We start from the raw sequence: 26,523 nt of genomic DNA, 5'->3' as shown, positions 1-26,523 counted from the left end.
TAGCACAAAATCAAGAATGTTAAAAGGTCTTCAAAAAAAAACATGCTTTGTGCTGCATCCTTTGTTTAACTTGAAAAAAATGTTTAGAAATGAATGGAAACATTGGAATTTCTAAATCCACTTCGAAAAACCATTTTGAATGACGTTAAAAGCAAGTAAAAATCTTAACAGCAATGGACAGAGACATGCTTGCTTTTGAGTTATTTTTATTCACATTTCAAAAGGTCACAAAAAGAACAAAGCTGTCTTCTCCAGAGTTTTTGCTTGATCTGTGACATAAAAACAGATAGACGACTCTTTCATATAAAATCATTTTTGCAAAAATCAGATTGACTGAAGTCACATTTATATTCTAAAACATAGGAAAACCGATTTAATCAGTTTTGTCACTTGGGGAAAAAAAAGAAAAAGTAATGAAAATATCTCAGGCACTGTAAATATGCATTAGTGAAGACTGACAAGGATAATAAGGACCTGTTTTCTGGTATCACCTACATCATGGAATAAAATGCATTAGTTTAAACTGCCACTGAAAACCAGGTTTAGTCTAATATTAACCCTTATCCATGTCCAAGCCCATAGTGGTAAAATATATAAAAAGCAAAACAAACAAATATACAAAAAGAGAAAGAAAATCTTTTAATTATACCAACTGAAAAAAACAGGTTAAACCAGCCTAAGCTGGTTTGCTGGTCTCTCAGTCTGCAATGGTTTCAGCTGATCAGGCTGTAAGATCAGCTGAAGACCAGCTTGGCCAGTCTGGGAGACCATCTTAAACCAGCTAAGACCAGCTTAGGCTAATTCGAGATGTTTTTTTGTTTTGTTTGTTTTTTTTTTTTCAATGAAATACAGGGATTTCAATGGAAGACATGAATTTTCATTGACACAAATACAAACACACACACTTTCATGCACACACCTTCACCTTCATCTGGAAAATCAAATCTCATGAGGCCACACTCATCATTGGTTTAAACATTTATAAAAACAGATAAAAACTGGCTGGTCACCTCTCTTGCACACTCTTGACATCTGTGCACAGCACAAATCTTCTACTATCCTGTGTATCATTCAAGAGCACCTGTCCAGTGACTGCAGATGATTTTTGGCTGCGTTTGGTGTCTCATTGGTACTGCAGGTAGTTTTTGAGGGTCTGTGGCAGTGGTAGAGACTGGATGTGATGGATTCGGTGTCGACCCATAGCCTGCCGGGCGGCCCGTCTGCACAGCTCCATCAGAGGCAGGGGTTCAGCTACAGGACAGAACAAAATGCCAGAGTTGGGAATTTGTTAGAACTTTAAAGACCAAAATTGATCCTAAATAAGCCAAATTAAGTGTTTTTATTAATCTGACATCTGAAAGAGCCAATTATAATAGCTCATTTACATACGGAGGTCTTTAAAGGGGTCATACATATTTTAGTAATTTAGTTTTTTCCCTATGAGTCCAGTTGTAATGTTAATGTATGGAATTAAACAGACCATTTATTTATTTATTTTGCTGTGCAACTTAGTAAAAAAAAAAATATATGAAATTAGTTTTAGGATCTGAAAATTACAATAATAATTTAAAAAATGTTACAGTTGTTTTTATCATTCTTACACCGCAATACCTATACAGTAGCAATAAAACAATAAAAAAAAAACAACCTGTTCAATTCTAAATGTCACAACAAATTGCTAAAAGGTGTATTTACTCCGCCCCCCCCACCCATGTAATTTATAGTAAGACTGTATTCGTTAATTACATTAGTTACCATGAACTAAAAATACCTGTATGACACTATCCAACTTGGACTAGAACATTTTAACATTTAAAGTTGAAAATCTTAACATTAGTTAATACATTATGAACAATCAAAAAAACTAAATTAATTTAATTGTTAGTTCATGGTGCATTTACTAATGTTAAGAGAACCTTGTTGTAAAAAAAAAAAAAAAAAAAAAAGGGGTTTAAAAATAGCCCTTTAAACATTTTCGTAAATTAACAATCATGATGACTACAGTAAGTGTTGCAATAGTGTAAAATACCCAAGTAAATGAATTCCCTTTTTCTGTTAAGGGAGGAAGGATTGGAAATATTCTGGTGTGAGTCACTCAATAAATATGGTATTCATTTTCAGCTGCAACATTTTAAAAACAGAAACAGATTGGAGAAAACAAAACATTGATCGGCAGCATGTAAACATGTTGATCTCAGTTACTGTGTTAGTGTGCTTGCGCAATCATTCATGAAGCTACAACAAAACTATGAGGAGCACCTCAAATGCAGTAAAAGCTTAAAATCAAGTATGGAGTGGTGGTGGCGTAGTGGGCTAAAGCACATAACTGGTAATCAGAAGGTTGATGGTTCGATCCCCACAGCCACCACCATTGTGTCCTTGAGCAAGGCACTTAACTCCAGGTTGCTCTGGGGAGATTGTCCCTGTAATAAGTAGGTCTGTAAGTCGCTTTGGATAAAAGCGTCTGCCAAATGCATAAATGTAAATATTAGATAAACTTCATAGCTGCTCACAGCAATAACAGAAAATACAGGAGAAAGATAGAAAGCAAGCAATAATGATGTGACAAGAATGTAATGACTGTCAACTGAAGATAGTTGACAAGTGTCATTATGCATTAGTCGGGTCTGTGCTCTGTGGCGCAAAAAACCTTTGCCGGTGATTTCACATTGGTGTAGAGAAAAAAAAAAAGTGTGTGTGAACAGATCTTTTATAAGAACAGTAATTGTAACAGGATTTCAGAATAACAAAAGCCAATTCGATTTCTTTTCTACTGTGAAAATCTTTCTGCACTTTATATTATAATTTCTAACCTATTTATAATAGATACTCACGGTCCAGTCCATTGATGTAGGTCATGCTAACCTCGCAGTGACCCCACACTGCATTGACGATCGGGTAAAGCCTCTTCCCTTTCAGCCCGCGAAACGCCACACCCAGGTAGTTCCCATCTGCGCAGAACCCGAGCGTACCCTCGTCCATGTCCAGCACCACCAGCACCTCTTCAGGAACTGAGAATGCCCCTTCCTCCTCCTCCTCCTCCTCAATAAATTCCGGGTACGACGGCGCCGGTCCAGTCCGACTCTTCCTGTCATGGTACAGTCTACCATGTCCTAAATCCCAGCCCCAGGATTCTGCATCACTCCCCACTAGGGCGGAATACCCCACAGCCCTCAATGGAGCCAGAGAGGTAGCGACCCCGACCACAGCATGAGTCCCACGCTGGCGTATGGGCCAGCGAAGAGTCCATGCGTGAAGGCCGCGAATGAAACCCACTTTTCCACGCACGCAGTCTGTGCTTTGCGCCACCGGGTGGCGATGGAACGTAAGGCGGTCATCGTCTTTGATAAACAGATTGAGGGAACGATCGTCCGGGTTCCAGGAGTGCTGGAGTTGAGTTTCGGGTCCCACTGGGGGCATATCCAACAGCAGCTCCAAACGGGGAGGCAACGGGACCCCACGATTACGAAGCGATGCACACACCGGCTGGAACGCCAGCTCACCCGTCTCCTGTTCCTCTGCGGACTTCACCACACCCGACACCCTCTGCCCCATCACAGCCCAGCCACAGGCATAAACAGCGACAGCCGGGGTTACCTCATGAGCGAGACGGATGGGAGAGTGTCAGTCAATTAAAAGAGGTGACAAAGCCCCATGTGCTGCAAGCAGTCCAGACTGGAGTTGGCCGAACTGTAGAGCGGAAAGAAAGAGTAAAGCCAAGTGTACACTACAATGAATTTGTTTCTAGTTTGACAAACTTTGACAACACAGTTGACACTTGTTGACTCATCGGTTAAGGAAATCCTGCATAATAGGCTGGTTTTGGGTTCACCTGACCTTGATCATACATGTTTCTTACAGGGCTTTTACATTAGACATGTTGTGTTTACAGATAGGGCCACTGGTGGAAATATATTTAAAAAAAATATTTAACTTAATAATAATCAGATTATATCATTTGCACTATAATCAGAGTCGTATTTTTCTGGAACAAAGACAATTAGGGTTTTTCTATTCATATTCTTAGAGTATCAACATTAAACTTGAACATATACATTTACCAAAAAAATTAAAAATAGAATACACCCTAACTTTTATAACAGAGTCGAAAACAGTGATGAACCATAGAATTTAACAAAAAGGATTGTTAAAAAAGAAGACCTAAAAGGGAAGCTGTTACCTTGGCTGTAAATCTGCGGGCGCAAACAATCAGTACGCTTACATGCACTTTAACGTTAATGTGCGCTCAATCGAAATACTTCAGTGAGATGCTCGCTGAACTATCGCTAATCTTATAGAGACAGTACTGTTTTAGCACTTGTTCTACATATCAATATAAATACTTGTATATAGTGCCAATTCTTCATGTAAACAATAAAAATGTAACACAATATATGCAATATATCCAATTTTAAGACATCATATTTATTGATGTAATACATGGAATTTGTACCTTTTTAAAAAGCTAAAATGTCGGAGGTCAGACTAACAGCCTAGATAATGCAATTATAGCCTGGCTTCGTCCACCATGTATACACTGTTCGAAAGACAGGTGTGACACACAACATGCATTTAACACTTCCTCAGCTGACGTCTTTCAATATTCAATTATGCATCGTGTCATATACTTGGATCGAAAGACTGTAGCTGCAAAAACCCACTGTAGCACTTTTATAACTGCAGATGTAAACGTACTGAATGTTACATTAAACAGCAATGTAGCATTTTGTTGCGATACATCAATATGTGTTGGAAAAAGTAGCTTATTTCTGGAAAAGCTGCTCTGTTTTGAAAACAGCTGAGCTACTGTCATGCTACTGAAAAAACTTAAGCTTCATCTCTACTTTTAGTTTGTTTTAGTTAGTTGCACCCCAACACTGTTGCCATGAAACGGTGACAGGCTTTGGTCAAGTATTGCGTGCTTGGCTTAAAAGACACATTTTAAAGGCTGCAAGATGAGTTCACACCATCTGAAGGAGCCGCTTACTCTCACACTCCACCGAGAGATCATTCTGAACCCAAGAAGACCACAGTTTCTCAAGAATGTGTGAGATCTGATGTAAATATTCCCTCCTGAGCTATAAAAGAAAGGAACTACAGAAAGTTCTTGACAATCAATGGTACAAACATGCAGTCAGGGCCAATAAGCAAACGTAGACTGTCCAGAGCTCAGTCCAACGACTCACTTTGACTATTTCTCCTGAAAAGAAGCCACATCTCTCACAGACTGGGGTGACCACATTTCCCATAAAGGCCTCACATGAGGAGCTTGACATATCATTCCAGCTGCTTCTGTTACCAAAAGATAATGTCAATAATTCTCTTTAGATTATCCAGCTGACACTAGGGGGAATGATGAATTCCTGTTAATCTGCCAAGTGGGCGTAATTATCGGTCAATGCCGATAATCTCAAAATGGCCAAATATCGTCAGATGAATCAACTTGGCCGATATATCGGTCTTTCACTAATTACTATGATAATTAGAAGTTTCTTCTTGGCAGAGAGCAAGAAAAAGACAACATGCCAGTGAAAGCAAGTTTGTGAAGAACTCAAGGCAAGAGAGTTTCATAAAGTAGTGTTAACGAGAACATTATTTCCATACTTGGGATGATTTTTTTGTTTTTTTAAACTAGCGACTACTCGGAACACCTAAGCTTAAGCTGGTTTCTAACTGGTAATTAGCAGGTAGACCATCTTGGACAAGCAACAATCCAGCTACCAGCTGGTCATAGCAACTCAAGGTGGTCAAGCTGGTTTTTGGAACATAGTAGCTGGTTGACAAGCCAATGTCCAGCTAAAAAAACAAAAAACAAAAAACAAAAACAAAAAACAACTACAATGTTTCAATACACAGTTAACATCTAAAGCTGAATGCTCCAGCATGGCTAAGATATTGCAGTGTTTGGTTCTGCCAGAGATAAACATATCGCACATTATATCACACATAAAATGCCTTGCCAGAGTCTGAACTTACCCTCCATGCATCGTCTCTTCACTGTCAGCATAGAGCAGGAAAAAGAAAGAGCGAAATGAAGAGCAGATCACGTGTAGCGATTCAAGAGCAAATCTCCTCTCTCCATGAGTGCCAAAAACAGACATGCCATCTCTTCACTGTCTGTCACTCCCTCTCTCTCTTACACTCTTTCATCCAAAGCATTCCTCTTGTGATGTTATGGGGATTCATTGGAATAAACTCCAGTGCAAGTGTGAATAACCGGACACACACTCACCTTCTAGATCACACCAGGACTGGAAGAAGAACTGCTACAGCAAGACGAATTTTGTTAGGCCTCAAACTCCTGCACAGGGACAAAAGAAGAGATCTGTAAGAAGTCAACATATTGTTTGCAATAGGGATAATAGACTGGTTGGTCGGTTGTTTTAATGACTAGTTGGAGTTAAGGATAATAATGTATAATTAGGCTCCGTTATGTTCACGTGACTCTTTCAGAGGTATATTCAGATTAGGGATGTGCAAGAATTGTCGACTAGCAACTGACTAGTCGATTAGTGACGTCGACTAGTAACTTTAAAACAAAAATAGAAGATTTTACTTTTTTAATATTTAAGACAGCGTGTTAATATTGGAATTATTGTAGTTTAAATATTTTTTATAAATCACAAATACTATTAAAATTAGTATAAAAAAGTAAAGACATTATTTTTATAAATCTGACGGTTTGCCTCATATTTGCCGCAGGCGCTAAACTGTTAGCGCGAGTCACATCACGGAAAACAAGCGCTGCCTGGACAAGTTTCACAAAAGTGAGAACTGATATAGTACAATGCAATATTTGCAAAATAATGTCAAGATAATGTCAATAATGCTCAGAATGTCAAGGATGTGAACTCAGAGTCAGGGGTAGAATCTTCATCTGGTGTTGAAGAAAAACAGAAAAGCCGTAACAGCCGTCAATTGCATTTTTCTTTTTTTGGCGAGGAATACTACTCAAACACGCTTAGCCAACCTACAGAGCTGGAGATATACCCCGACCAGAACCCTCTCCAATGGTGGATGAATGAGTCTCTCACGCCATTCCTTCAGAGTCTGTCCCAGCCGAGAGTGTTTTCTGCGGCAGGTGTCAACAGGCTTCGCTTGTGTCTCCTTCCTAAAAATGTAGCTTTTGTTTCTGAATAAAAATATGCTGATGCATTAATGATTACGCCATTTTTGTCTGTGAAAAAGACACTTTTTTATTATTATTTACCGTTTGCTGTTTTTTTGGGGGGCGAAATATTTTTTCTTTATTCTCTCATGGATAAAAAAATATTGTCTCTCAGCGGATTACAAATTGAAATTTGAAACATTTCATTTAAACATGCTGAGGCCCAGTCAGGCTTCCTAAGCAACCAATTGGCTCGGATGCTAAGGTGGGTAGAGTCACGTTGGGTTAACCTCATCGTGGTCGCTATAATGTGGTTCTTGCTCTCAGTGGGGCACATGGTGAGTTATGCGTGGATGCCATGGAGAACAGCATGAAGCCTCCACACGTGTCTCCACGGTAACGCGCTCAACAAGCCAAGTGATAAGATGCACGGATTGACAGTCTCAGACGCGGAGGCAACTGAGATTCGTCCTCCACCATCCGGATTGAGGCGAGCCACAACGCCACCACAAGGACTTTGAGCATTGAGAATTGGGCTTTCCAAATTGGGGAGAAAAATGAAATAAAATTTACAGTTTTGGGTTATAGTCATTACGCTTATTTTTTAATAGACTATCTGTTTGAGGCGGGGTGCTTTGCGTCCACAGCCTATTATTAAGGAACATGTCTGATTGGTGTCTTGTGGAAATTACTCCTGCCTAATTATACAGGGCTTTATTGACCGACTAACCGTCGACATAACCCACTGAACAGTCGATTTTGAAATTGTCATTTTGACCATCCCTAATACAGATGCTAAGCGCAGCACTTAAACATGGTAACTAATGGATATTCAACAAATAAACAGGCTAAATAACTATAACTGTATTGAACAAAACTAAGAAATAAGGAGAAATAAGAAAGGCTCCATAGAATGATGCACTTCAATATAACCAGAGCACTTGGGCATCTCAGTGTGATCCTCGTTGCACATTTAAAAGTGCAGAACTGCAAGATAATATTTCTGGTACACATCTAGTTCACGACATCAAGCAGTTTAAATCTTTTTTATGTTCACTATTTAAGCAGTGTCAGACAGAATTAGCAAAAGACTCTCTCCAAAGCACCTCACAAATACAGGAACACTTCTCACAGCAGAGGATTTAACATCCGAGAGTGATCGTCTGGTAATGTTTTGTTGATGTGGCGCTTAGTTGAAACAGCAGCGGTGCATAAATCAGTGCTCCAGATTAAAAAAAATTAATGGACTGTAATGGTGCGGGACTTTTAATTATAAAGAAGCCCGAAATACACATGGGACTCCTATTTTGAAATGTCTGCGCTCCCAGTTGTGAACACACTGACGGATGATTCGCCGAGAAAGTGACTGATTCAAACTGAGGGGCTCGGAGCAAACGCTGGAGGAGTTTAACACGCAGTGTCAGTGGAGGCTTGAGCCCTGATAGGTCCAGGGGGAGGGGGGGTTCAAAGAGGTGTAGTCTCTGATCCAATGCTTACAGTAGACTAGATTTTATATTATTGTCGCAATAAATTATAACTTAAAGCATTAAAGAAGCTAAACTTCTTGCAGAAGGTTTTACTGTGCTGACTATTATTCTCTTTTAAGCACAGCAAGCTATAATCATGCAAAAATGCTCTTTAAGAAGTTGCATGCTGCTCAAAATAAACACACACACAGAAAAAACAACTGGAATTTAACAGCAAAAATAAGGTCATAGATGAACATCGTACAACCACAACAATCAGGGGTTTAAAAGCTATAACGTCCAAGACGTTTTAAGATATCAAACCAGTAGCCAACACTTTCAACCCAAAAGCTACATCTAAAATAGTAAAAATAATGTACAATGTTGATTTTGCATTGAGCTTCAGCAAAATTGTTCTTAAGGCGTAAAAAATTATTTTAACATGCAAAAACACTTGGTGACCCTTTAAAAGTGCACCACGTGAGCAGCGAGTCCCCTAGTGTGACTCTCACAGATGATCAAAATGAAGTTCAAAGGTCAACGAGAGTTCAACATAAGGTCAATGAAAGACCCCTGAATCATTAGTTGAGATTGTTTGTTTCCGTGACGACTGTGTCCTCTGTTTGACCCAGGTGCAGAATAAACTTCTTTGCATAGGCCATAAAAGAGGAGAAAATAGAACGAGATGAAAGAAAGAGGAAAAGGTACTGGCACATCCTTCTTCCCTCTCTCATTCTGAGCATGCTCAAAAATTTGACCCAAGCATGACCTGAGGGGGGGAGGGGGACACACAACAGTGCTGTAGTTTAGGTGCAGAAAACACTGCTAAGAAAGCAAATGTGTGGTAGATTCTGGAACAGAGCATGATGTGATTCTGTTAAAGAAATATTCAGGTTTCAATTCAAATTAAGCTCAATTGACAGCATTTGTATTTTGTAGCATAATTTTAGTTACCACTCGTCCCTCATTTTCTTAAAGAGCACCTATTACGGTTTTTCAAATATTACTTTTCATGTAGTGTGTTAAATAGCTGTTTGAGAATGTAAAAAATTCTGCAAAGTTTCAAAAATCAAAGCACACGAAATATGGGGTTATTGACACCCAAAAGAAAGAACTGATTCTGAACACCTGAAACGAGTCGTTAGTAATTCCAGACTTACTTCCTGTACTAACCTACGTAATTTGGTAACAAAAAACCCGCCTCTGGTCTGTTTACATGTACAGCCAGTGCAGGCTGTTAGCCTGTTAGCTGTTAGCCTCTGCTAACCGGCTAACTCACGTTATTGTCAAACTACATATAAACTTACCACTGAGAAACGTCCTGTTCTCATCGTGCTTGCGATGGTGGTTCTGGTTGATCTTCCGATGTATCACTATTGGACTCGGGTTCAAATTGGTAAGGTAAAACAGACATTTTTTCAGACGGAGCTGAAACTCGGATATGGTAGTGGCCGTTTCCTTTCCGACATGCGCTGTAAGCGGTAGACCAATCACAACAGACTGGGACATCTGACCAATCAAAGCAGAGTAGGCTCTCTGAAAGGAGGAGTTTAGAATGAATCCTTTAGAACGGATCATTGGAGTCGTTTTTGACACTGGGAAAAAAAAATAATGCTGCAATTTAAATTATAAGCAAATTAAAGTGTTTTTTTTTTTTTTACCTTGGATGCATGGAAATCTATTGTATGAGACCTTTAAAACAAAATTAGGCACGTTTAAAAACCATAATAGGTGCTCTATAAATAAACGGATGGCTACCGCGATTAAATTAATCGCAAAGAGTGGCCATTCATTTGTTCTCCATGTACTTGTCGATGACCGGTGCATGATACGAGATATTTGTGTTGGCACTCCTGGAAGTGTCATGATGCAGATGTGTTTGCAACATCGGATCTGTGCAGGTATACCGTTAAGACCAATCCATAACAGTGCGAGTAATGCTTCACGGACAATAAACTGGCTTTCAAGGATGTACACCTTGTCGTCATGATTAACACAGGCTAACGATTGGGGCAAATTCTGTCATGTGACACTATATTTTTGCATTAATGCCATTTTCTCAACAAAAAGTGTTTCCAAACCAGTTTTTCACGACATTCAAAGTATCGACATAGTTTATGCACTAGAGTGAAACGGAAATATTATGTCGACACTTTATCACAATTTTAGTGATAATTTGCGTTTCCATCAGCTATATGAGGCACTTACAATGGACGTGAATGGGGCCAATCCGTAAACTTTAAAACACTCATTATTTTTAAAGTATATGTAAACAATGTGTTAACATGATTTAAGTGTGATAAAATCGCTTATTAACCTTTTCTCTGTAAAGTTATAGCTAATTTTACACCTTTGCTATGACAATGTAATGCCGTAAACCCTGTAATACTGCAAAAACATTGATTTATACAACTTTACAGCTCAAATAATACACAAGTTTTAACAGAAGCACTAATGTAAGTGCTTTATAAAATTATATGCATCAAAGTTCTGCCTTTAAACCCTCCAAAAACTGGCCCCCTTCACATCCATTGTAAGTGACTCACTGTAACCTTGATTTTTTTTAAGAAAAAGCCAATAAGTTTGTGTGTTAATCAACATGCTGTCGGATTAGTTTAACTTGTATAAAACCCAGAATTTTCCTTTAAGTTGGACAATCAAAACTTTACATAAAAAATAAAAAAACTACTTTATTTTACATAAAGTAAACAAAGCTCAAGTTTGCACAATTCAAAATTAATTTGTGACATTATTTTCATGAGAAATAATTTTACTTATTTCTTTTGATCCTGAGGTAGAAAAAACAGCATGTGGGTTTGTACAGACATGAGGGTGAGTAAATAATGACATTTTATTCATTTAGCGTGAACTACTCCTTTAAGGGAATTTAAGGACAGAAAACACTAACACATTTGTTAAAAAATAAAAACAAACACTCCTGTCTGAGTGTTTGTTTGCATAAGGGTTATAGTATGCATAATGAATAACGAACATATGCAAATTCTATAGTGGGTAGTGAGCATGACCTAAAAAGCCTACAAAAGAACAAAGACAATCTCACAAGGGGAATGGAAATACATTTTTAGAAGTGTTCCAAAGATGACAGAGCCCCAAACTGGGAAATAACGTCACTCAGTTTCTTCTGTATCAATGCTGGAATACTCAGAAATAAGCAAGAATGAAAGAGGCTCAGATTCTCCCCCTCTGTTTACAAAATGTTCCACTGATTAGTTCATGCATTTCACAATATTCAGAGTCTGTGGCAGATAAAGACACAAGGAGACTAAACGCATGATTAGATTATCTCTGAACCTCTTTCCACTGTGACCTTTGCACATAAACAAGATGGAAATATAGTAAACAAACCTACTTAGCACTTTCAAAACAAAGTCAAGCATGCATTGCAGATTTGTCAACTGTTTTGATTTTTTTTTTTTTTTTTTTTTTACTTAGCATTACATTAAAAGTTAACTGATCACAAACATATGAGTGCATGTTAAAGTAATGTGTTTTCAATGTAAACAAGGCCAAATATGTTGCTGGCATTACAATATGCACACATATCATATTCACCATGCAAGTATGTAACATTTGACCTTGTCTGGCAACACCAAAATCAAACAATCCCACTACGACACAATGCATGTCCTGCCATTTTAACTGCTTTGAAACATTGCATCAAACAAAGGCAACATTGTATCAATCTAAAGCACGAACACAAACAAACCAGCCACGCGCTGGGTCTGGTCTACTTACTCTCGCGAGACACCCCCGCAGCTTCGTTTGGGACAAAAACAACGGCCGTGAGTCCCGAGGATTTACACTTCTCCGCCGTATGCATAAATATATAAAAGGTCAACTGTTTTTAAAACAAAGTTCAGTACTAAATGACCGTGACGGTGTGTTGTCGGTCGCATCCGGCGGGGAGGAACGCAGAGCGCGGACGTCTTTTGTTCCGCGAGATATTTAGTGGGTGACGTCGTGCGCAACAGGCGCGCGCTGATTGGCCACGTCTCCACGAGGGGGGTGAACATGAAGGGCCACGATGAAGGGCCCCGCCGGTCACTCCGTTGGTTAATCGTGTTATTTATTCACTGATTTATGTCATAGTGTATATATAAATAAATATAAACACTCAGAAAGTAGGTGTGAATGATTGACATCAAGTCGTGTAATGTAATGTAAAGTTCTGTTATTAAACACACACTGACTCCATTGTGAAAAAGGCCCAGCAGAGGTTGTACTTCCTTCACCAGCTGAGGAAGTTCAACCTGCCCCAGGCGCTGCTGATACAGTTCTACTCAGCAGTCATTGAGTCTGTCCTCTGCACTTCAATAACTGTCTGGTTATGTTCAGCTACGAAATCGGATGTCAGAAGACTACAAAGGACAGTTCGGACTGCTGAGAGGATTATTGGTTGCCCCCAGCCCTCCCTTCAAGAACTATACACTTCCAGAGTGAGGAAAAAGGCTGGAAAATCACTCTGGACCCCACTCACCCTGCCCATTACCTTTTTGAACTGTTGCCTTCTGGCACCAGAACCGTCAGGCACAGGAACAGTTTTTCCCCTCAGGCTATCCATCTCATGAACAGTTAAAACTGCCCCATTGAGCAATAACTATGTGCAATACACAGTTTAGTCTTTTTTATATTTATCCAACACATCCAGCCTCTTCTGCCATTTCATTCCTCTGAAAAAAAAAAAAAAAAAAAAAAAAACATTTGCACTGTACATAACAGATTTGTATTTGCACTGTACATAACAGATAACAGATTTGTATTAGATTGCACTACATATGTATATGTGTGTATGTATGGATGTGTGTGTCTGTGTGTGTATGTATGGATGTGTGTGTCTGTGTGTGTATGTATGGATGTGTGTGTCTGTGTGTGTATGTATGTATGTGTATAACTATTTTTTATTTTTTATTATTATTTATGTCTTGCTGCTGTTTTTGTATTGTTTTTGTATTGTTGTGTACTGGAAGCTTCTGTCACCAAGACAAATTGCTTGTATGTGTAAGCATACTTGGCAATAAAGCTCATTCTGATTCTGATTCTATTTGTGAGCAGCATTTTTTGGAATTATGAACTTTGTGAAACAGTAATACAGATATCAAAGTGTTTTCTTTGCAGAAGAAAAACATAAATGAAAAAATTGCAATAAAAGTTGAGTCCTATTAAAAACAATCTTGTGATTTAAAGGGATAGTTCACCCAAAAATGAAAATTCTCTCATCATTTACTCACCCTCATGCCATCCCAGATGTGTATGAGTTTCTTTCTTCAGCAGAACCCAAACAAACATGTTTAGAAGAATATCTCAGCTTTGTAGGTCCAATGCAAGTGAAAGGTTACCAAAACTTTGAAGCTCCAAAAAGCACACAAAGGCAGCATAAAAGTAAACCACAAGACTCATGGTTTATTCCGTGTCTTTAGATGCAATCCAGTCGGTTTTGGGTGAGAACAGACCAAAATATAACTCCCTTTCCACTGCACATCTTGCCATTGCAGTCTCTAGGACGGGTAGAATTCAATGAAGCTGTCAGCTGAGGACATGTGAGGCATCTATTTCTCAAACTAGAGACTCTGATGTACTTATCCTCTTGTTTAGTTGTACATCTGGCCTTCCACATCTCTTTCTGTCCTTGTTAGAGCCAGTTGTCCTTTCTCTTTGAAGACTGTAGTGTACACCTTTGTATGAAATCTTCAGTTTTTTGGCCATTTCAAGCATTGTATAGCCTTCATTCCTCAAAACAATGATTGACTGATGAGTTTCTAGAGAAAGCTGTTTCTTTTTTGCCATTTTTGATCTAATATTGACCTTAAGACATGCCAGTCTTTTGCATACTGTGGCACCTCAAAAACAAACACAAAGACAATGTTAAGCTTCATTTAACGAACCAAATAGCTTAAACTGTGTTTGATATAATGGCAAGTGATTTTCTAGTATCAAAGTAGCAGTTTAGCATGATTACTCAAGGATAAGGTGTTGGAGTGATGGCTGCTGTCTAGATTTGATCAAAAAGGACTTTTTTCAAATAGTGATGGTGCTGTTTTTTACATCAGTAATGTCACGAATATACATTGTGATCAGTTGAATGCCACTTTGGTGAATTAAAGTGCCACTTTCCTTCCGAAACAGCAAAATCTGTACATTATTCCAAACTTTTGGCCACCAGTGTATGCTGCCTTTACATGCTTTTTGAAGCTTCAAAATGTTGGTAACCTTTCAATTGCATTGTTTAGAGCTACAGAGCTGAGATATTCTTCTAAACATCTTCATTTGACAATGTCATGGAAGTTCCTGTTCCCACATAATAATATTTTCAATGAAAATAGAATAGAACAGAATGGGATCCATGGCCAATTAGTTTCTAAGCTAATTCTGACACCTTATGGCTTAATGATGAATTGCATCATTTTTTAAAAATGTTTTGCCTTATTATGAGCTGCTGCAGTAATGTGTAACTTGAGCACCTTCAAATGCAGAGATACCAGAATAAACCATGTGTTTTTTTGTTGTTGTTTTTTTTTTTTTTTTTTGGTAGAGTGTGACTGAGTACACCCATTTGTGTACTGATTTTGGAACTGAACTGATAATCAATGTCAGAAATATTTACTGATATAAAAAAACTATTTATTGATATCCAATTTGAGAATGTCTTGATTGGCTGTGTATATGCAATTTACAGTTGGAGTTTAAACAAATGTTTCATACATAAACTGCAGTTATTACATTTTATTGCATTAGTTTCAATCATACATACAGTCAAAGCTTTACACTAATAGTATTTCAGAACCTCTGAGCATAACATAAATGTGTCTTGTGTCATCAGAGGGGAAAAACAAGTTATAGTGATTTACCATTTAAATTATTTATCCTCTAATCTGTAAACAGTTCAGATGATTTCTTTCCCATGTGTTTTTGTTTTTATTAGTAGCATTCGTTCTGTACTCCCCTCTTCTGTATTATTCTGACAGACGAGTCTTCAAGAATTTGAAATGCAGGGTAGAGGGGTTCAGTAAAAGTGGTCTGCACTCTATGCAGTAAGGTCATTTTACCATCAAAACTGTAGAAGGACAGAGTTCCTGCCTTGTGATCCAGATACACCCCTATTCTAGAGGCAGCAGGGATTGGGACCCTTACTTTATCATGTATAAAACCAAAATTCTCCTGAAAATAGCCAAATCTCCATGATTTTTTGTTGAAGCCAAGCCTACCGTTGTCAGTCAATGCTTTGCGACTAATTCCTTTGTAACAAACTGCTACAGCCCAATTTCTGCCACTGCACTCAACCTCCCAGTAACAACGACCATTTAAACTCTCTCTACACAGGATGTAACGAAACCACTCAAATCGATCTGGATGATCGGGATACCTCTGGACTTTATCTGTGCCTGATACTTTTCTGTTCCCTTCTGACAGGATGAGGTTTTCATGTGCAGTGTTTGGATCCAGGTGCAGTTGACAGAAATCTGAGGATGAATGAACAGAAATAAACTATTGTGTTTTTTTATTGTCACATTGTAGCAGGTCATATCCACTGATACTTCTCAGTTAATGTGTATTTGCATTGATGAAACAATGGCTTACATCGCAAAAATTCATTTGAAGTCTTTGGTGGCTCAGCAACATGGACATTCGACACTGTAGAAACAATAAGAAACAAATATAAGGTACATTTACAAATGTAATCTTACAAAGCATGAATGACACACAACACATCAAAACCATCTAACCATCCTGCAATGTTTTGAATGTTTCCTTTTGTAAGACATCCTCCAAAACCCCTCTGAGCACTGAAAATAAAATGTCTTTTAAAGACGTTTGCTGGGTGATGCTGGGCAAGTCTTGGAATGTGGGTAAGACACACAGGGATTGAAAACTCTGAAATGAGACAAATATAGTAATTAAAACATAATTTGTCAAGCACAAAATACTTTTTCCAACAAAATAAATTAGCATGGCACACTGGTGTTTTGTCATCTTATGGTAGGTTCTCAAACATGATCTCTGTGAAATGTCATTACCTTGAGGAAATGGACTTGATTGTCTGTAATTAAAAGTTTCTGTATCTCCTCATCTCTTTGTCTGAGTTCTGTCAGCTCCTGATCCAGTTGCTTCTCCTGAGCTCTGATCAGATCATTCATCTCAGAGCATTTTTTCTCAAGAGTGCACATGACCCCATTAAGGACTTCTTTACATTCCTCTACAGCCTCTTGAGCTGAACTCTGTTGGAGACAGAACGCTACAGTCACATATCTCAAACTGTAGCTGATCTAACACTGACACATTTATTTCACATTTAAAAGCTACACGTGTTAAACAAAGTGCTGTATAATTAAATAATAATTAATAAAACATTAATAGGTTATAGTAATAAACAGTAATAGGTTCAGGTAATATCTCGCCTTTCAATGTTGGTACTCACTTTAAAAGTCTTCACAGCCCCACTGAGTTCCTGCTGACCTCTCTCTCGCTCCTGGATCATCATTTGGCATGTCACCTTTGTTTTTTTCAAAACTTTCTAAACATGTTAACACACAAATTCGATATATAAATACCAAAAAGTAAAAATACGTGTAAAGGGTTGGTTCAAAAATGTTAAATCATTCATCACTTAAGCCCAAAGTATACTTCGGTTTTTACATGTAAGCTAGAGTACTGGGCGAATGACGTAAATTTTGTCATCAGCAGGGTATGCGAGCACCGTACACACCGCCGTGCATCTCTGAACGTATAGTCTTCGCATTTGCATAACTCAAGTCTGAAGGACTATAAAAATATCTTTATGAGGCTAAACTCCTGAAGAGATATAGCCCAATGTCGCATATCAGTCATAGCACTAATATGCGCGCACAATCAAATGGAGTATACTTTGAAAGGCTAGCTACTGTAGAGCGTTTGACTGTACACATACACTAGTGTCCACGTTAAAACTGAAGTATACTTTGGGCTTTACTCGCCCTCTTATGTCGTTCCATACTTATATGACTTTCTTTCTGCCGTGGAACACAAGAGAATTTTTCAAGAATGTTTTTACCACAAAGTGAATGATGACTGAGGCAGTAAGATCCTAACATTCCGCTCCTATTGGTTCCAAGGAAGAAAGAAAGTCATATGGGTTTTGAACAACATGAGGGTGAGCAAATGATGACAGAATTTCCATTTTTGGTTGAACTATACCATTAACACCTTACAAGTCTGATCTAGTAAAGTGTAATATACTAATGAAGTCACATTAAAAATGGTAAATTACATAATATTACTTACCCTTTTATTTGTCCATTCACATTCCACAGATACCACACTGTGGCCTTTATGATTGTTGATCATGCACAAGTAACAAATGCACTGACTGTCATCCTGACAGTAAACATCCAGAAGTTTTCCATGATTGAGGCAAATGTTCTCTTGAATGTGTGTGGAGACTTTGACCAGTTTGTGCTTCATAAATGCAGGAGACTGATAGTGAGGCTGCAGGTGAGCTTCACAGAACGAGGCCAAACACTGCAGACAGGACTTTACAGCTCTATTCTTCTCTGTAGTGCAAAAATCACACTCCACACAAGAGACCTCCTGAGAGCAGGAAGCAGTGTGTATGGATGTCTTCTGCAGCTTCTCCATCATCTCAGCTAAAACAGTGTTCTTTTTCAGTACAGGTCTTTGAGTGAAGGTCTCTCTACATTGGGGACAATGGTACGGTGGCATCTGATCCTTTTGATCCCAGCAGTCAGTAATGCAGCTCATGCAGTAACTGTGTCCACATGGAATCGTCACCGGCTCCTTCAGTGGATCCAAACAGACCGGACAGCTGAACTGCTCCTGATATTCACTTCCTGAAGATTCTGCCATTTCTATGCAATCAGCTCAGTGATTAACAGGTTTTCTTTCTTAAAAGAACTGCTGAACCAAAAAATAAAGAGTGATATGTTACACTGGTTACACTTTACATTAAGGTTCCATTCGTTAACATTATTTAACGCATTTGGTATCATGAACTAACAATCAACAATATATTTGTTACAAAATTAGTTAATCTTTGTTAATGTTAGTTAATAATAATACATTAACTATTAACTAATAATTAGTGCATTAACTAATGCTAACAAATACAACTTTTGATTTAAAAAATGTATTAGTATATGTTGAAATTAACATTAACTAAGATTAATAAATGCTTAATAAGGACTGTTCATTGTTAGTTAATGTTAACTGATGTTGTTAACTATTGTTAACAAATGGAACCTTTTTGAAAAGTGTTACTGTTACATTTGTTTTAAAGGGGTAATAGTACTGGAACACCTGTCTTTTTCACAATATGTCATGATAAAGCAGTGGAAAATGCAGTATACATGTTTATAAAAAAATTAGTTCCAGTCCATTTATATGATTGGACAAGCGGAGCTGCTGTTTGTATCGCTCCGTTTATCTATGTTATCAGGCTGTCAGTCTGCCTGTTGCTTCTCTAAAAGCAGCACTTCTTTGGCCCCTTTTGAAAAACAAAATAAAAAAACAACAACTTAAAATGACAACTTGTGGTTATAGAACTGCATGGCTTTGATAGCATACAGCCTCCTTTGGATAAATCACAGTCTAGTGTGATATTGCTTAAATGTAATATATCTACTTGCACTTTTTGTATTTATATAAAAGTATAATTCTAAATGCTTCACCCACGAGAAATTAAGTTTCTTTTTTTCAGTGCAGGCCAAAAGGCAAAACCGTTAACTTCATAGCCTACTTACCAGCAAAAAAACAAATAAACTATTACAGACAGAAAAGCAAGTGAAATAGTCCCTCCGCAGTGTGGACCTGCACAAGTTGAATCACTGGTGTAGCAGGGAAATAAGTTTTGTTTTTCTGGAACCCGTATACTTCCTGTTTTTCAGTGCGCAAAGTATTCCTTATGGAGGACCAAGTCTGCCAACAAAATAAATAAATAAATAAATATATTTGCAAATAAGTGTAAAAATAAATAAATATAGAAATACATTTATTTTCAAATGTGACAAATTAGTATTTTTACTTTTATTTCCTTAGATAGCTATTTATACATTTCTTATTTCATTTTTTACATTTATTTGCAAATATATTTAATTCATTTATTTATTTTTAATATTGGCAGACTTGGTCATCCATAGTCCCGTCCCGGTCGAAAGAGAAAGTACAAATGTGAAGGGGATGGGGCATGCTGGTTGTGAGATGACACAAAATGGTGACGCTTTGGCTCATGAATAATTATTAGGTTATGAATAAGTAACTAAACATAATATTTTATTGTCTTGATAAATGCTTAGTCTGTGTGATCTATTGATCCCGAGAACTAGTGATTTGAGGGAGCAGTCATTCTTGTCGACCAGTTCAATTGCTCAAATGAACTTGTGACATAAATCTGCCACTGTTTGTTGTGAGATTTGTAAGTCAGTGGATAAATGCATGGAGTATGTCATTTATGACTTTTTTTCCTTTCTTTCTTTCTTTCTTTTTTTCCCTTTTTTTTTTGCTGACTAAATTCATTTATTAAAGATTTGTGCTAACAACCTATATGGGCTGCAATAATTGTTACATTACTGTGCTAAGGCATGCTTAACTTTAAATATGGGCATCAAACACACAATCATACAATTAAAATGCTTGTATAGAACTAAAATGAAATAAATTGGAAAATACCAAAGAAAATGACAAAACATGTGGAAATCATGTGACTTTTGCATAAAATTTGACATCCAGGTTTAACTTCACTGTAACTGTAATACAATATACAATTTAAGAAACAGAAATGTTACTTTAAGAAACAGAAGTGTATATATCCACTGTGTCTGTGTTTAATAATAGGATTTATTTTTTATTATTGAGACATTTGTTCTACCAAACCACAAATTATTAACCTGATAAACTGTACTTTTTTAAGGTAATTCTAATTGTTGTATTTTTGATAATTTTTTTTATGTTATTTCTGGTCTGTCTGCACTCTCCCCTGCTCTTTGATTGTGACAAATGATCCAACTCCAACTGCAAATGCAGGATAGTGAGGTTCAGTGAAAGTGGTCTGGACTCTGCGGATGTGAGACAATTTAGAAGGACAGAGTTCCTGCCCTGTGATCCAGATACACCCCTATTCTAGAGAAGCGGACAGCTGGATGGTGGACCTGCTATCTATCATTTATGAAGCTGAATTTCTGATGATAGCGGCTCAACTTCCATGACTTATTATTAAACCCAAGTCTGCAGTCTTCACTCGATCCTTTATGACCAATTCTTTGTATGAGACTGCACAGTCATTCCCACTCCATTCAACATCCCAGTAACAACGACCATGCAATCCCTCTCTACACAAGACATTCAAATACCCATCAAATCGCTCTGGGTGGTCAGGGTATTGCTGGGCTTTACTGTTATATATCACTTTTTTCACACTTCTAAACGTTTTTGTGTGCAGTGTTTGGATCCAATTGCAGCTGACAGAAATCTGAGGAGGATTGATAGTTCCTTATTCAAATAAAGAACTGTGTTATTTTTTCATAGTTAATATTATTCATTTGCATTTATCAGTTGTGTGTGTCGAGGCACCAAATGGGAAAATACAGCTGAACTTGCATTGTTAAAATCCATTTAGAGCCTTTGGTTCTGGGGGTTCAGCAACATGGACATTCGACACTGAAGAGACAATAAGAAACAAACTTCTGTGGTTAATTTAACAAATGTAGCATAAATGAAACAATTAAAACAAACACTCTTTCGATTAAAAAACAGACCTCGCAACATGTTGGTTGTTTCCTGTTGGCAGATCTTTTCCAAAACCTCTTTGAATACTGAGACTGAAATGTCATTAAAAGACAGATGAGGCTGCTGAGTGATTTTGGGCAAGTCCAAATGTGGGTAAGACAAACTGGGACTAATAACACAGCAATGAGAAACAATTTCCTAAACACAAGATAATATTCCTCAAAAATATATTTACACATTTTTAAAGAAGCTTCATTACCTCTAGAATATGGACTTGATCAATATTAAGAAGTTTGTCAGTCTCCTCATCTCATTGTCTGAGTTCTGTCAGCTCCTGATCCAGCAGTTTGTGAAAGTCCTCAATATCTCAATATCTCAATATCACTATCTCAGTAAAGACCTTCTCACTGTCCTCAATGGCCTCTTTTGCTGAAATCTGGAGACAGAATGCTACGATAACAGAGCACAACAACATGCACCTTAAAACAAAGGAACTCAACTTAAGCCAAGGGGGCCTATATAAACAGACACAATTTATATGATAATATACAGTACATTTTCAGAATAAATCAGGGCTGTAAGTCCCCTCCAATAATCAGATATAGCCAGATTGTCCCCCCAATAATTGATATCCCTGTTGCTGTTCTGTTGCAGTCCTTTATGCACCGCTGTCTAATTGTCATTAAGTTGTTGCAGGAATAAAATAATGGTTTAAAAAAGTGTAATTTTTTAGTGTGCTCTGTAGTCTAACACAGCTCGTCAATGTTATTTGAAATAGCCAATCAAATCAATGAAGACAGGACTCAGGTTTAAGAAGCTAAGCAGGAACCTCGTGGATTATTTATATTTCAGCGCCATGCATCAGCAAGCAGTTCAGGTTAAAAGTGTTTGTGTCATGTGAGATGTAAGTATCTAACTCACTCATTTATTCACCCTTATGTTGTTCATAACCATATGCTGTTACTTTTCCAATATGAACATTTTCAGTACTTCCATACAATATGTTTTTGTATGGAATAGAGCAGCATTAGGATTAGGATTAGCATTAGGATCAGTGATGAAAAGAAATTCAAATTATATACGTCTTTTCTTTGAGACAGCATAAAAAGAAAGGTGAATAAAACAGGTGAATTGCTAGCAATGCAGACACAGTGTTTGTCTTGTACTGTGTGAATTAAAAAAACATCAACAAATCTTTTAAAATAAAAAATGATCAAATTTTGGGCCTTTATTGCATTTAACATTTTTAGTCAGGACCAAAGAATACCATTGTTTTTATGAATTCAACACCCGCAAACCACCACCCTTGAAAATGTTTTGGTCCCCCCCCACCCAATGTTCAAGACATGGTTACGGCCTTGGAATAAATTGTGTAACTAATGGCAACCTGTGGCCAGAAGGAGCCTGTGACAACTGGGCACTCCCTCCTATAAATTAACAAGCAAGCAAGCAATGTTAACAAATGATAATAATAACTAAGGAACCAGTATTTGCCATTGGAACACATATGTCAAGACTAGCTACAGTACTTCTTATTTATAGTTTACCATACAGGGGCAGACTGGCCACTTTTCCCGGTGGACCGGCTGTGAAATGGGGCCGAACGGACGGTGATAAGCTGAAACGGGCCATCGGGTTATACAGAATGGGCCGCAACTGGCTGAAGAGGGCCACAAAACGGCGCAGGGAGCCGCGATATGCAGAAAAGCACAGCAACACAGTGAAATTTGGTTTACCATCCATCTTTATGACATTAAAGACTTTTAAATGGTCACATTTTGGCTGTTTGTTTATTTTAAAGTAGACAAGACTTAATTAATCAAGATTTGGTCTGATCCCAATTTGTTATCAAATACAAATACAGAAAATTTAGAGTTTTGTATTATGATGTAATTATTTAATACCCAGTATAGTGTTTTTACCCGATACTGTCTTAGTTACACATTTTAAAGTATAATAATGGAAAAATAATACTTTTAAAATAATTCCAGGAGAGTTTAAATGGGCCTCAAATGGGACCTACATGTCTGATGCTCATTTGTCTCAGACGTACAACACCCCTGTCTGTTCCACTTGACAAAGTAGTTCCGCTTATTTCATTCAGCAGAATTGTGTTTTTTCTCATAACACCTAATCAGTGATTTAAATGACAACTTATACTTATTCTAAGGCTAAAAGAACAACAATCAAGACACGATCGCAATAAATAGTAACCGCTTTCCCGGTGGATGGATATAGTCTATGCCCAGAGGACAGACGGAAGGCCGGGAATCGTTTTGCTGCGTCAACAAAGTTCAGTGGTCGAGGTGAGAAGACAAAATAAACTATGAGGGGCCAACCCAGTACCCAATGATAAACCCATAATGAGCATAGATGTAACCCATATAGGCAACATAAAGTGGGACCTATATGGGTCTGATGTAGGTTGCCCAGCTGGGCCCCACATTAAGCCCACTCACATCCTCCATGAGATCCATATGGGCAAACCAAGATAGGGCCAACATGGAACCCATGGACAAACCCATTTGGGGCCCATACTCAAGCCCATCTCTAACCCACATGGGCCCAACCTTTCAATGTTGGCTGGGTACTGTATGTTTGTGATGGGTCAAATAAACATGTGGTTCCCTGTCGTTTGGTTACAGAAACTCTTAAAAAACTCTCGCTGATAATAGTGTGATAAAGAGATTAAAGGAACCATTAAGGCCCTTGTATCCTTCAAGCAAAATCTAAGAACGAAAAAGTGTGATTTTGTTGTTGTTGTTGTAATTTGAACAAAATCTGGCCAAGAACAATTATGTTTTTGAGTTAAATCCATGTTTTTATTTTCTGATCCAATCACAATGGATATTAATTTGTTTATAGAATAATTTAGAAGTGATGAAAAGCCATATGTATAGAAATTAACAGGAAATGGTGCTTTCCTGAAGTAATTTCGAATACGCTTTATCTTAATTTGTTACTCAAAAAATCATCTTGTTGTCTTTTTAATATTCATTAAAAATATATATATTTTTTCCGATCATGATACATTTTGTGACCAGAAAAAGGCACATTTTCCTTACGGTGTGCCTTTAGCCTCGTTGAACCTTACTTTAAATCATCATCGAGTGGTTGAAACAGCGACTTTTATAGATCTCATGTGAATTCTGCTCACATGTTGGCAAACTGCACACCATTGCTTGACTGTTTCGAACGTCTTTCTAGCTGTAAGTGAAGAACGAAGAAGAACTTCGTCATGAGTATATCGAACAGGTGTGATGCCATTTCAAACAATATCTGGTTGAAAATAAGGTGTTTTTGAGTTTGTTGTGGTAGTTCAAACAGCTTGCCAGCACAAACTTTCAGGAAAACTTCATACCGACTCTTAAACACCTTCGTACTGCCACTGGTCCACCTCATCGATGGGTGTGGCCCGGTGCTCCACTTACTTTGCTGCCAACAAATTTTTCTGGTTGATTTCTTCACTCAGTTAAGATTAATGTTGGGAATTTGTAATCATCTCAGTGACTTGAGGCTTCTGAATCCGTTCACCAAAAAGATTCATTCAGATTTGTTCACTGATTCATTCAGTGACAATTTCTGCAAATTACCATCAAGTGTTTCTGCACTGGGGCCCATAAGGTCCTAGTTTCGGCATTGTTTGGAATGCTTCTTATTGTCAGTATGCACTGTATTAATTAATGCAGTATGTCTGTGGTGTATGCACTGAATGCCATAATAGTTGGGATTATTCAGTGTATACTGCACAGTATGCAGTCAGCAGTACAGTAGCATGGGTGCAGGACATGGGTGCAGTATACCATTCTGAATATGAATGTATGTGACCCATTCCTTTGTCATAAACCCTGACTAAATCCAAACAGTGAATGCTGTTCATTTAAAATTAAATAGAAAGCAAATGTCACCTATTTTAATACCTGATAACTGTCCAATGCAACATATGCAAAATGACATCTGTTGCATTTGTTGTTTGCAAATTTCTTGTGCTGCTCCTCTAACAAAACACTTTTGTTTAACACACTTCTCCATCATCTCAGGTAAAACAGTGTTCTTTTTCAGTAAAGGTCTCTCTGCATTGGTAACAACAGTACGTGGCCTCTTATGATCCCACTTTCTTCTAAAACATGACAATTACTCGCTACTGTCACACACAACATAATCTTTATGCTTTCTATTATGCTTACACACTCTACTGTATGGTTAGGTTTAGATAAGGGGTTTGGGTTGGGGTATAACATGAATAAGCATGCTCAATGCCTCACACGCGGAACTTTCGCTTATTTCTGCATTAAACATACAGGCATTTGCACGTGATCAATTAGTAAGAATTAAAACGAACTTAATTGTACAACATCATGTGATTTAGCCACCTCGTAAAATTTGTATGACTTTTCATGAGACCGGATTGGTCCTGAGAAAAAAAAAAAAACTAAGATTTGCAAGGTTCATGACATTGTGTCTTAATAAAAGAGTGTCCTGGCTCGTGACTTTTACTTATGTTCTTTTTATTACTTTTATCATGGGACACATTGTAATTTTAAGTAGTACTAAACTAATACATAAACTAAACCATAATAATGTATTAAGCTTAGGACATTAAGTAATACACTTGTTGTTATAAGTTAACTATACCTTAGTTGCTACTATACATATTAAGGATTATTTTATTTGTGTACCATTATATGCTTTGTTCTCTGTGTTTTGTTGTGAAATGTTTTACTACTATGACACAGTTAACGGAAAACTGGGTTAACTTGCCCAGCATCTGCGAAAAGCATAAAAATCTAGCATGGGTGCAGTCAATATTTTTAGCATAAGTTGTGCTTAAATACATGAATACAATACAATATGTTTGAGTTAGCAGCAAAGTATATTTTACAACACAGATTATGACTCGTGCTTTTCGCAGAACAGCATTTCCCTGTAGCACTAGAAAAGTCCTGTCTCCTTCCTGAAGCAGAAAATATGATAGGTTGAAAAATATCCCACCCTGACTGAAAAAAGTGTTCTGATTGGTTGTTCAGTTGAGTGGGCATGGTGTATGATTGCGTATGCACTAGACTACAGTGATTATGGTGAAGCTAATGATCTGCAATAATATGACCACTCTGAAGATAGGTGAGCACCTTCAGATACTACAAAATTATACAAAACACATACACACACATGCACGCACACACACACATGCGCACAAAATAACCCCACTGTCTAAAA

The 26,523-nt window shown here is 37.6% G+C and overlaps 2 protein-coding genes and 1 pseudogene across 4 annotated transcripts; all 3 read right to left on the bottom strand.

Moving 5' to 3' along the window:
* Positions 1–195: 195 nt before the first annotated feature.
* Positions 196–12,557, bottom strand: LOC127430015 (SPRY domain-containing SOCS box protein 4-like). 2 transcript variants are annotated; one of them, XM_051679416.1, is made up of 4 exons: positions 12,331–12,557; positions 6,233–6,301; positions 2,835–3,690; positions 196–1,251 (listed from the first exon to the last, which is right to left on the bottom strand). In XM_051679416.1, exons 3-4 carry the CDS (start codon positions 3,553–3,555, stop codon positions 1,124–1,126), a joined length of 849 nt encoding a protein of 282 aa, XP_051535376.1. In that variant the 5' UTR covers positions 3,556–3,690; positions 6,233–6,301; positions 12,331–12,557; the 3' UTR covers positions 196–1,123. The 2 variants fall into 2 exon arrangements, with proteins under 2 accessions (XP_051535376.1, XP_051535377.1); XM_051679417.1 differs by lacking the exons at positions 6,233–6,301; positions 12,331–12,557 and adding an exon at positions 5,977–6,226.
* A 2,656-nt stretch (positions 12,558–15,213) lies between these two features.
* LOC127429895 (tripartite motif-containing protein 16-like) lies at positions 15,214–19,469 on the bottom strand. Of its 2 annotated transcripts, none has more exons than XM_051679246.1 (7): positions 19,326–19,469; positions 17,851–18,483; positions 17,009–17,104; positions 16,608–16,808; positions 16,317–16,464; positions 16,171–16,224; positions 15,214–16,052 (listed from the first exon to the last, which is right to left on the bottom strand). In XM_051679246.1, the coding sequence occupies exons 2-7, from the start codon at positions 18,430–18,432 to the stop codon at positions 15,511–15,513; spliced, it is 1,623 nt and encodes a 540-aa protein (XP_051535206.1). In that variant the 5' UTR covers positions 18,433–18,483; positions 19,326–19,469; the 3' UTR covers positions 15,214–15,510. The 2 variants fall into 2 exon arrangements, with proteins under 2 accessions (XP_051535206.1, XP_051535207.1); XM_051679247.1 differs by having other exon boundaries at positions 17,851–18,480.
* A 1,061-nt stretch (positions 19,470–20,530) lies between these two features.
* Positions 20,531–22,938, bottom strand: LOC127429628 (stonustoxin subunit beta-like; annotated as a pseudogene).
* Between the last annotated feature and the right edge of the window lie 3,585 nt (positions 22,939–26,523).

Source organism: Myxocyprinus asiaticus, chromosome 39, assembly GCF_019703515.2.
Source record: "Myxocyprinus asiaticus isolate MX2 ecotype Aquarium Trade chromosome 39, UBuf_Myxa_2, whole genome shotgun sequence".
In the NCBI taxonomy this organism is placed as follows: Eukaryota; Metazoa; Chordata; class Actinopteri; order Cypriniformes; family Catostomidae; genus Myxocyprinus; species Myxocyprinus asiaticus.
The sequence above is the reverse complement of the archived record's forward strand: the minus strand, read 5'-3'. Positions and strand labels throughout refer to the sequence as shown.

What these genes read in the sequence shown, in the direction of transcription:
- LOC127430015 (XM_051679416.1), bottom strand. Translation starts at nt 3,555, where the DNA reads ATGGGGCAGAGGGTGTCGGGTGTGGTGAAGTCCGCAGAGGAACAGGAG. An exon ending in CTACATCAATGGACTGGACC is followed by an intron (nt 1,252 to 2,834) that starts GTGAGTATCTAT and finishes TCTGTCCTGTAG; the next exon opens with CTGAACCCCTGCCTCTGATG.
- LOC127429895 (XM_051679246.1), bottom strand. Translation starts at nt 18,432, where the DNA reads ATGGCAGAATCTTCAGGAAGTGAATATCAGGAGCAGTTCAGCTGTCCG. An exon ending in GGGCTGTGAAGACTTTTAAA is followed by an intron (nt 16,809 to 17,008) that starts GTGAGTACCAAC and finishes TGTCTCCAACAG; the next exon opens with AGTTCAGCTCAAGAGGCTGT. An exon ending in ATCAAGTCCATTTCCTCAAG is followed by an intron (nt 16,465 to 16,607) that starts GTAATGACATTT and finishes GTCTCATTTCAG; the next exon opens with AGTTTTCAATCCCTGTGTGT.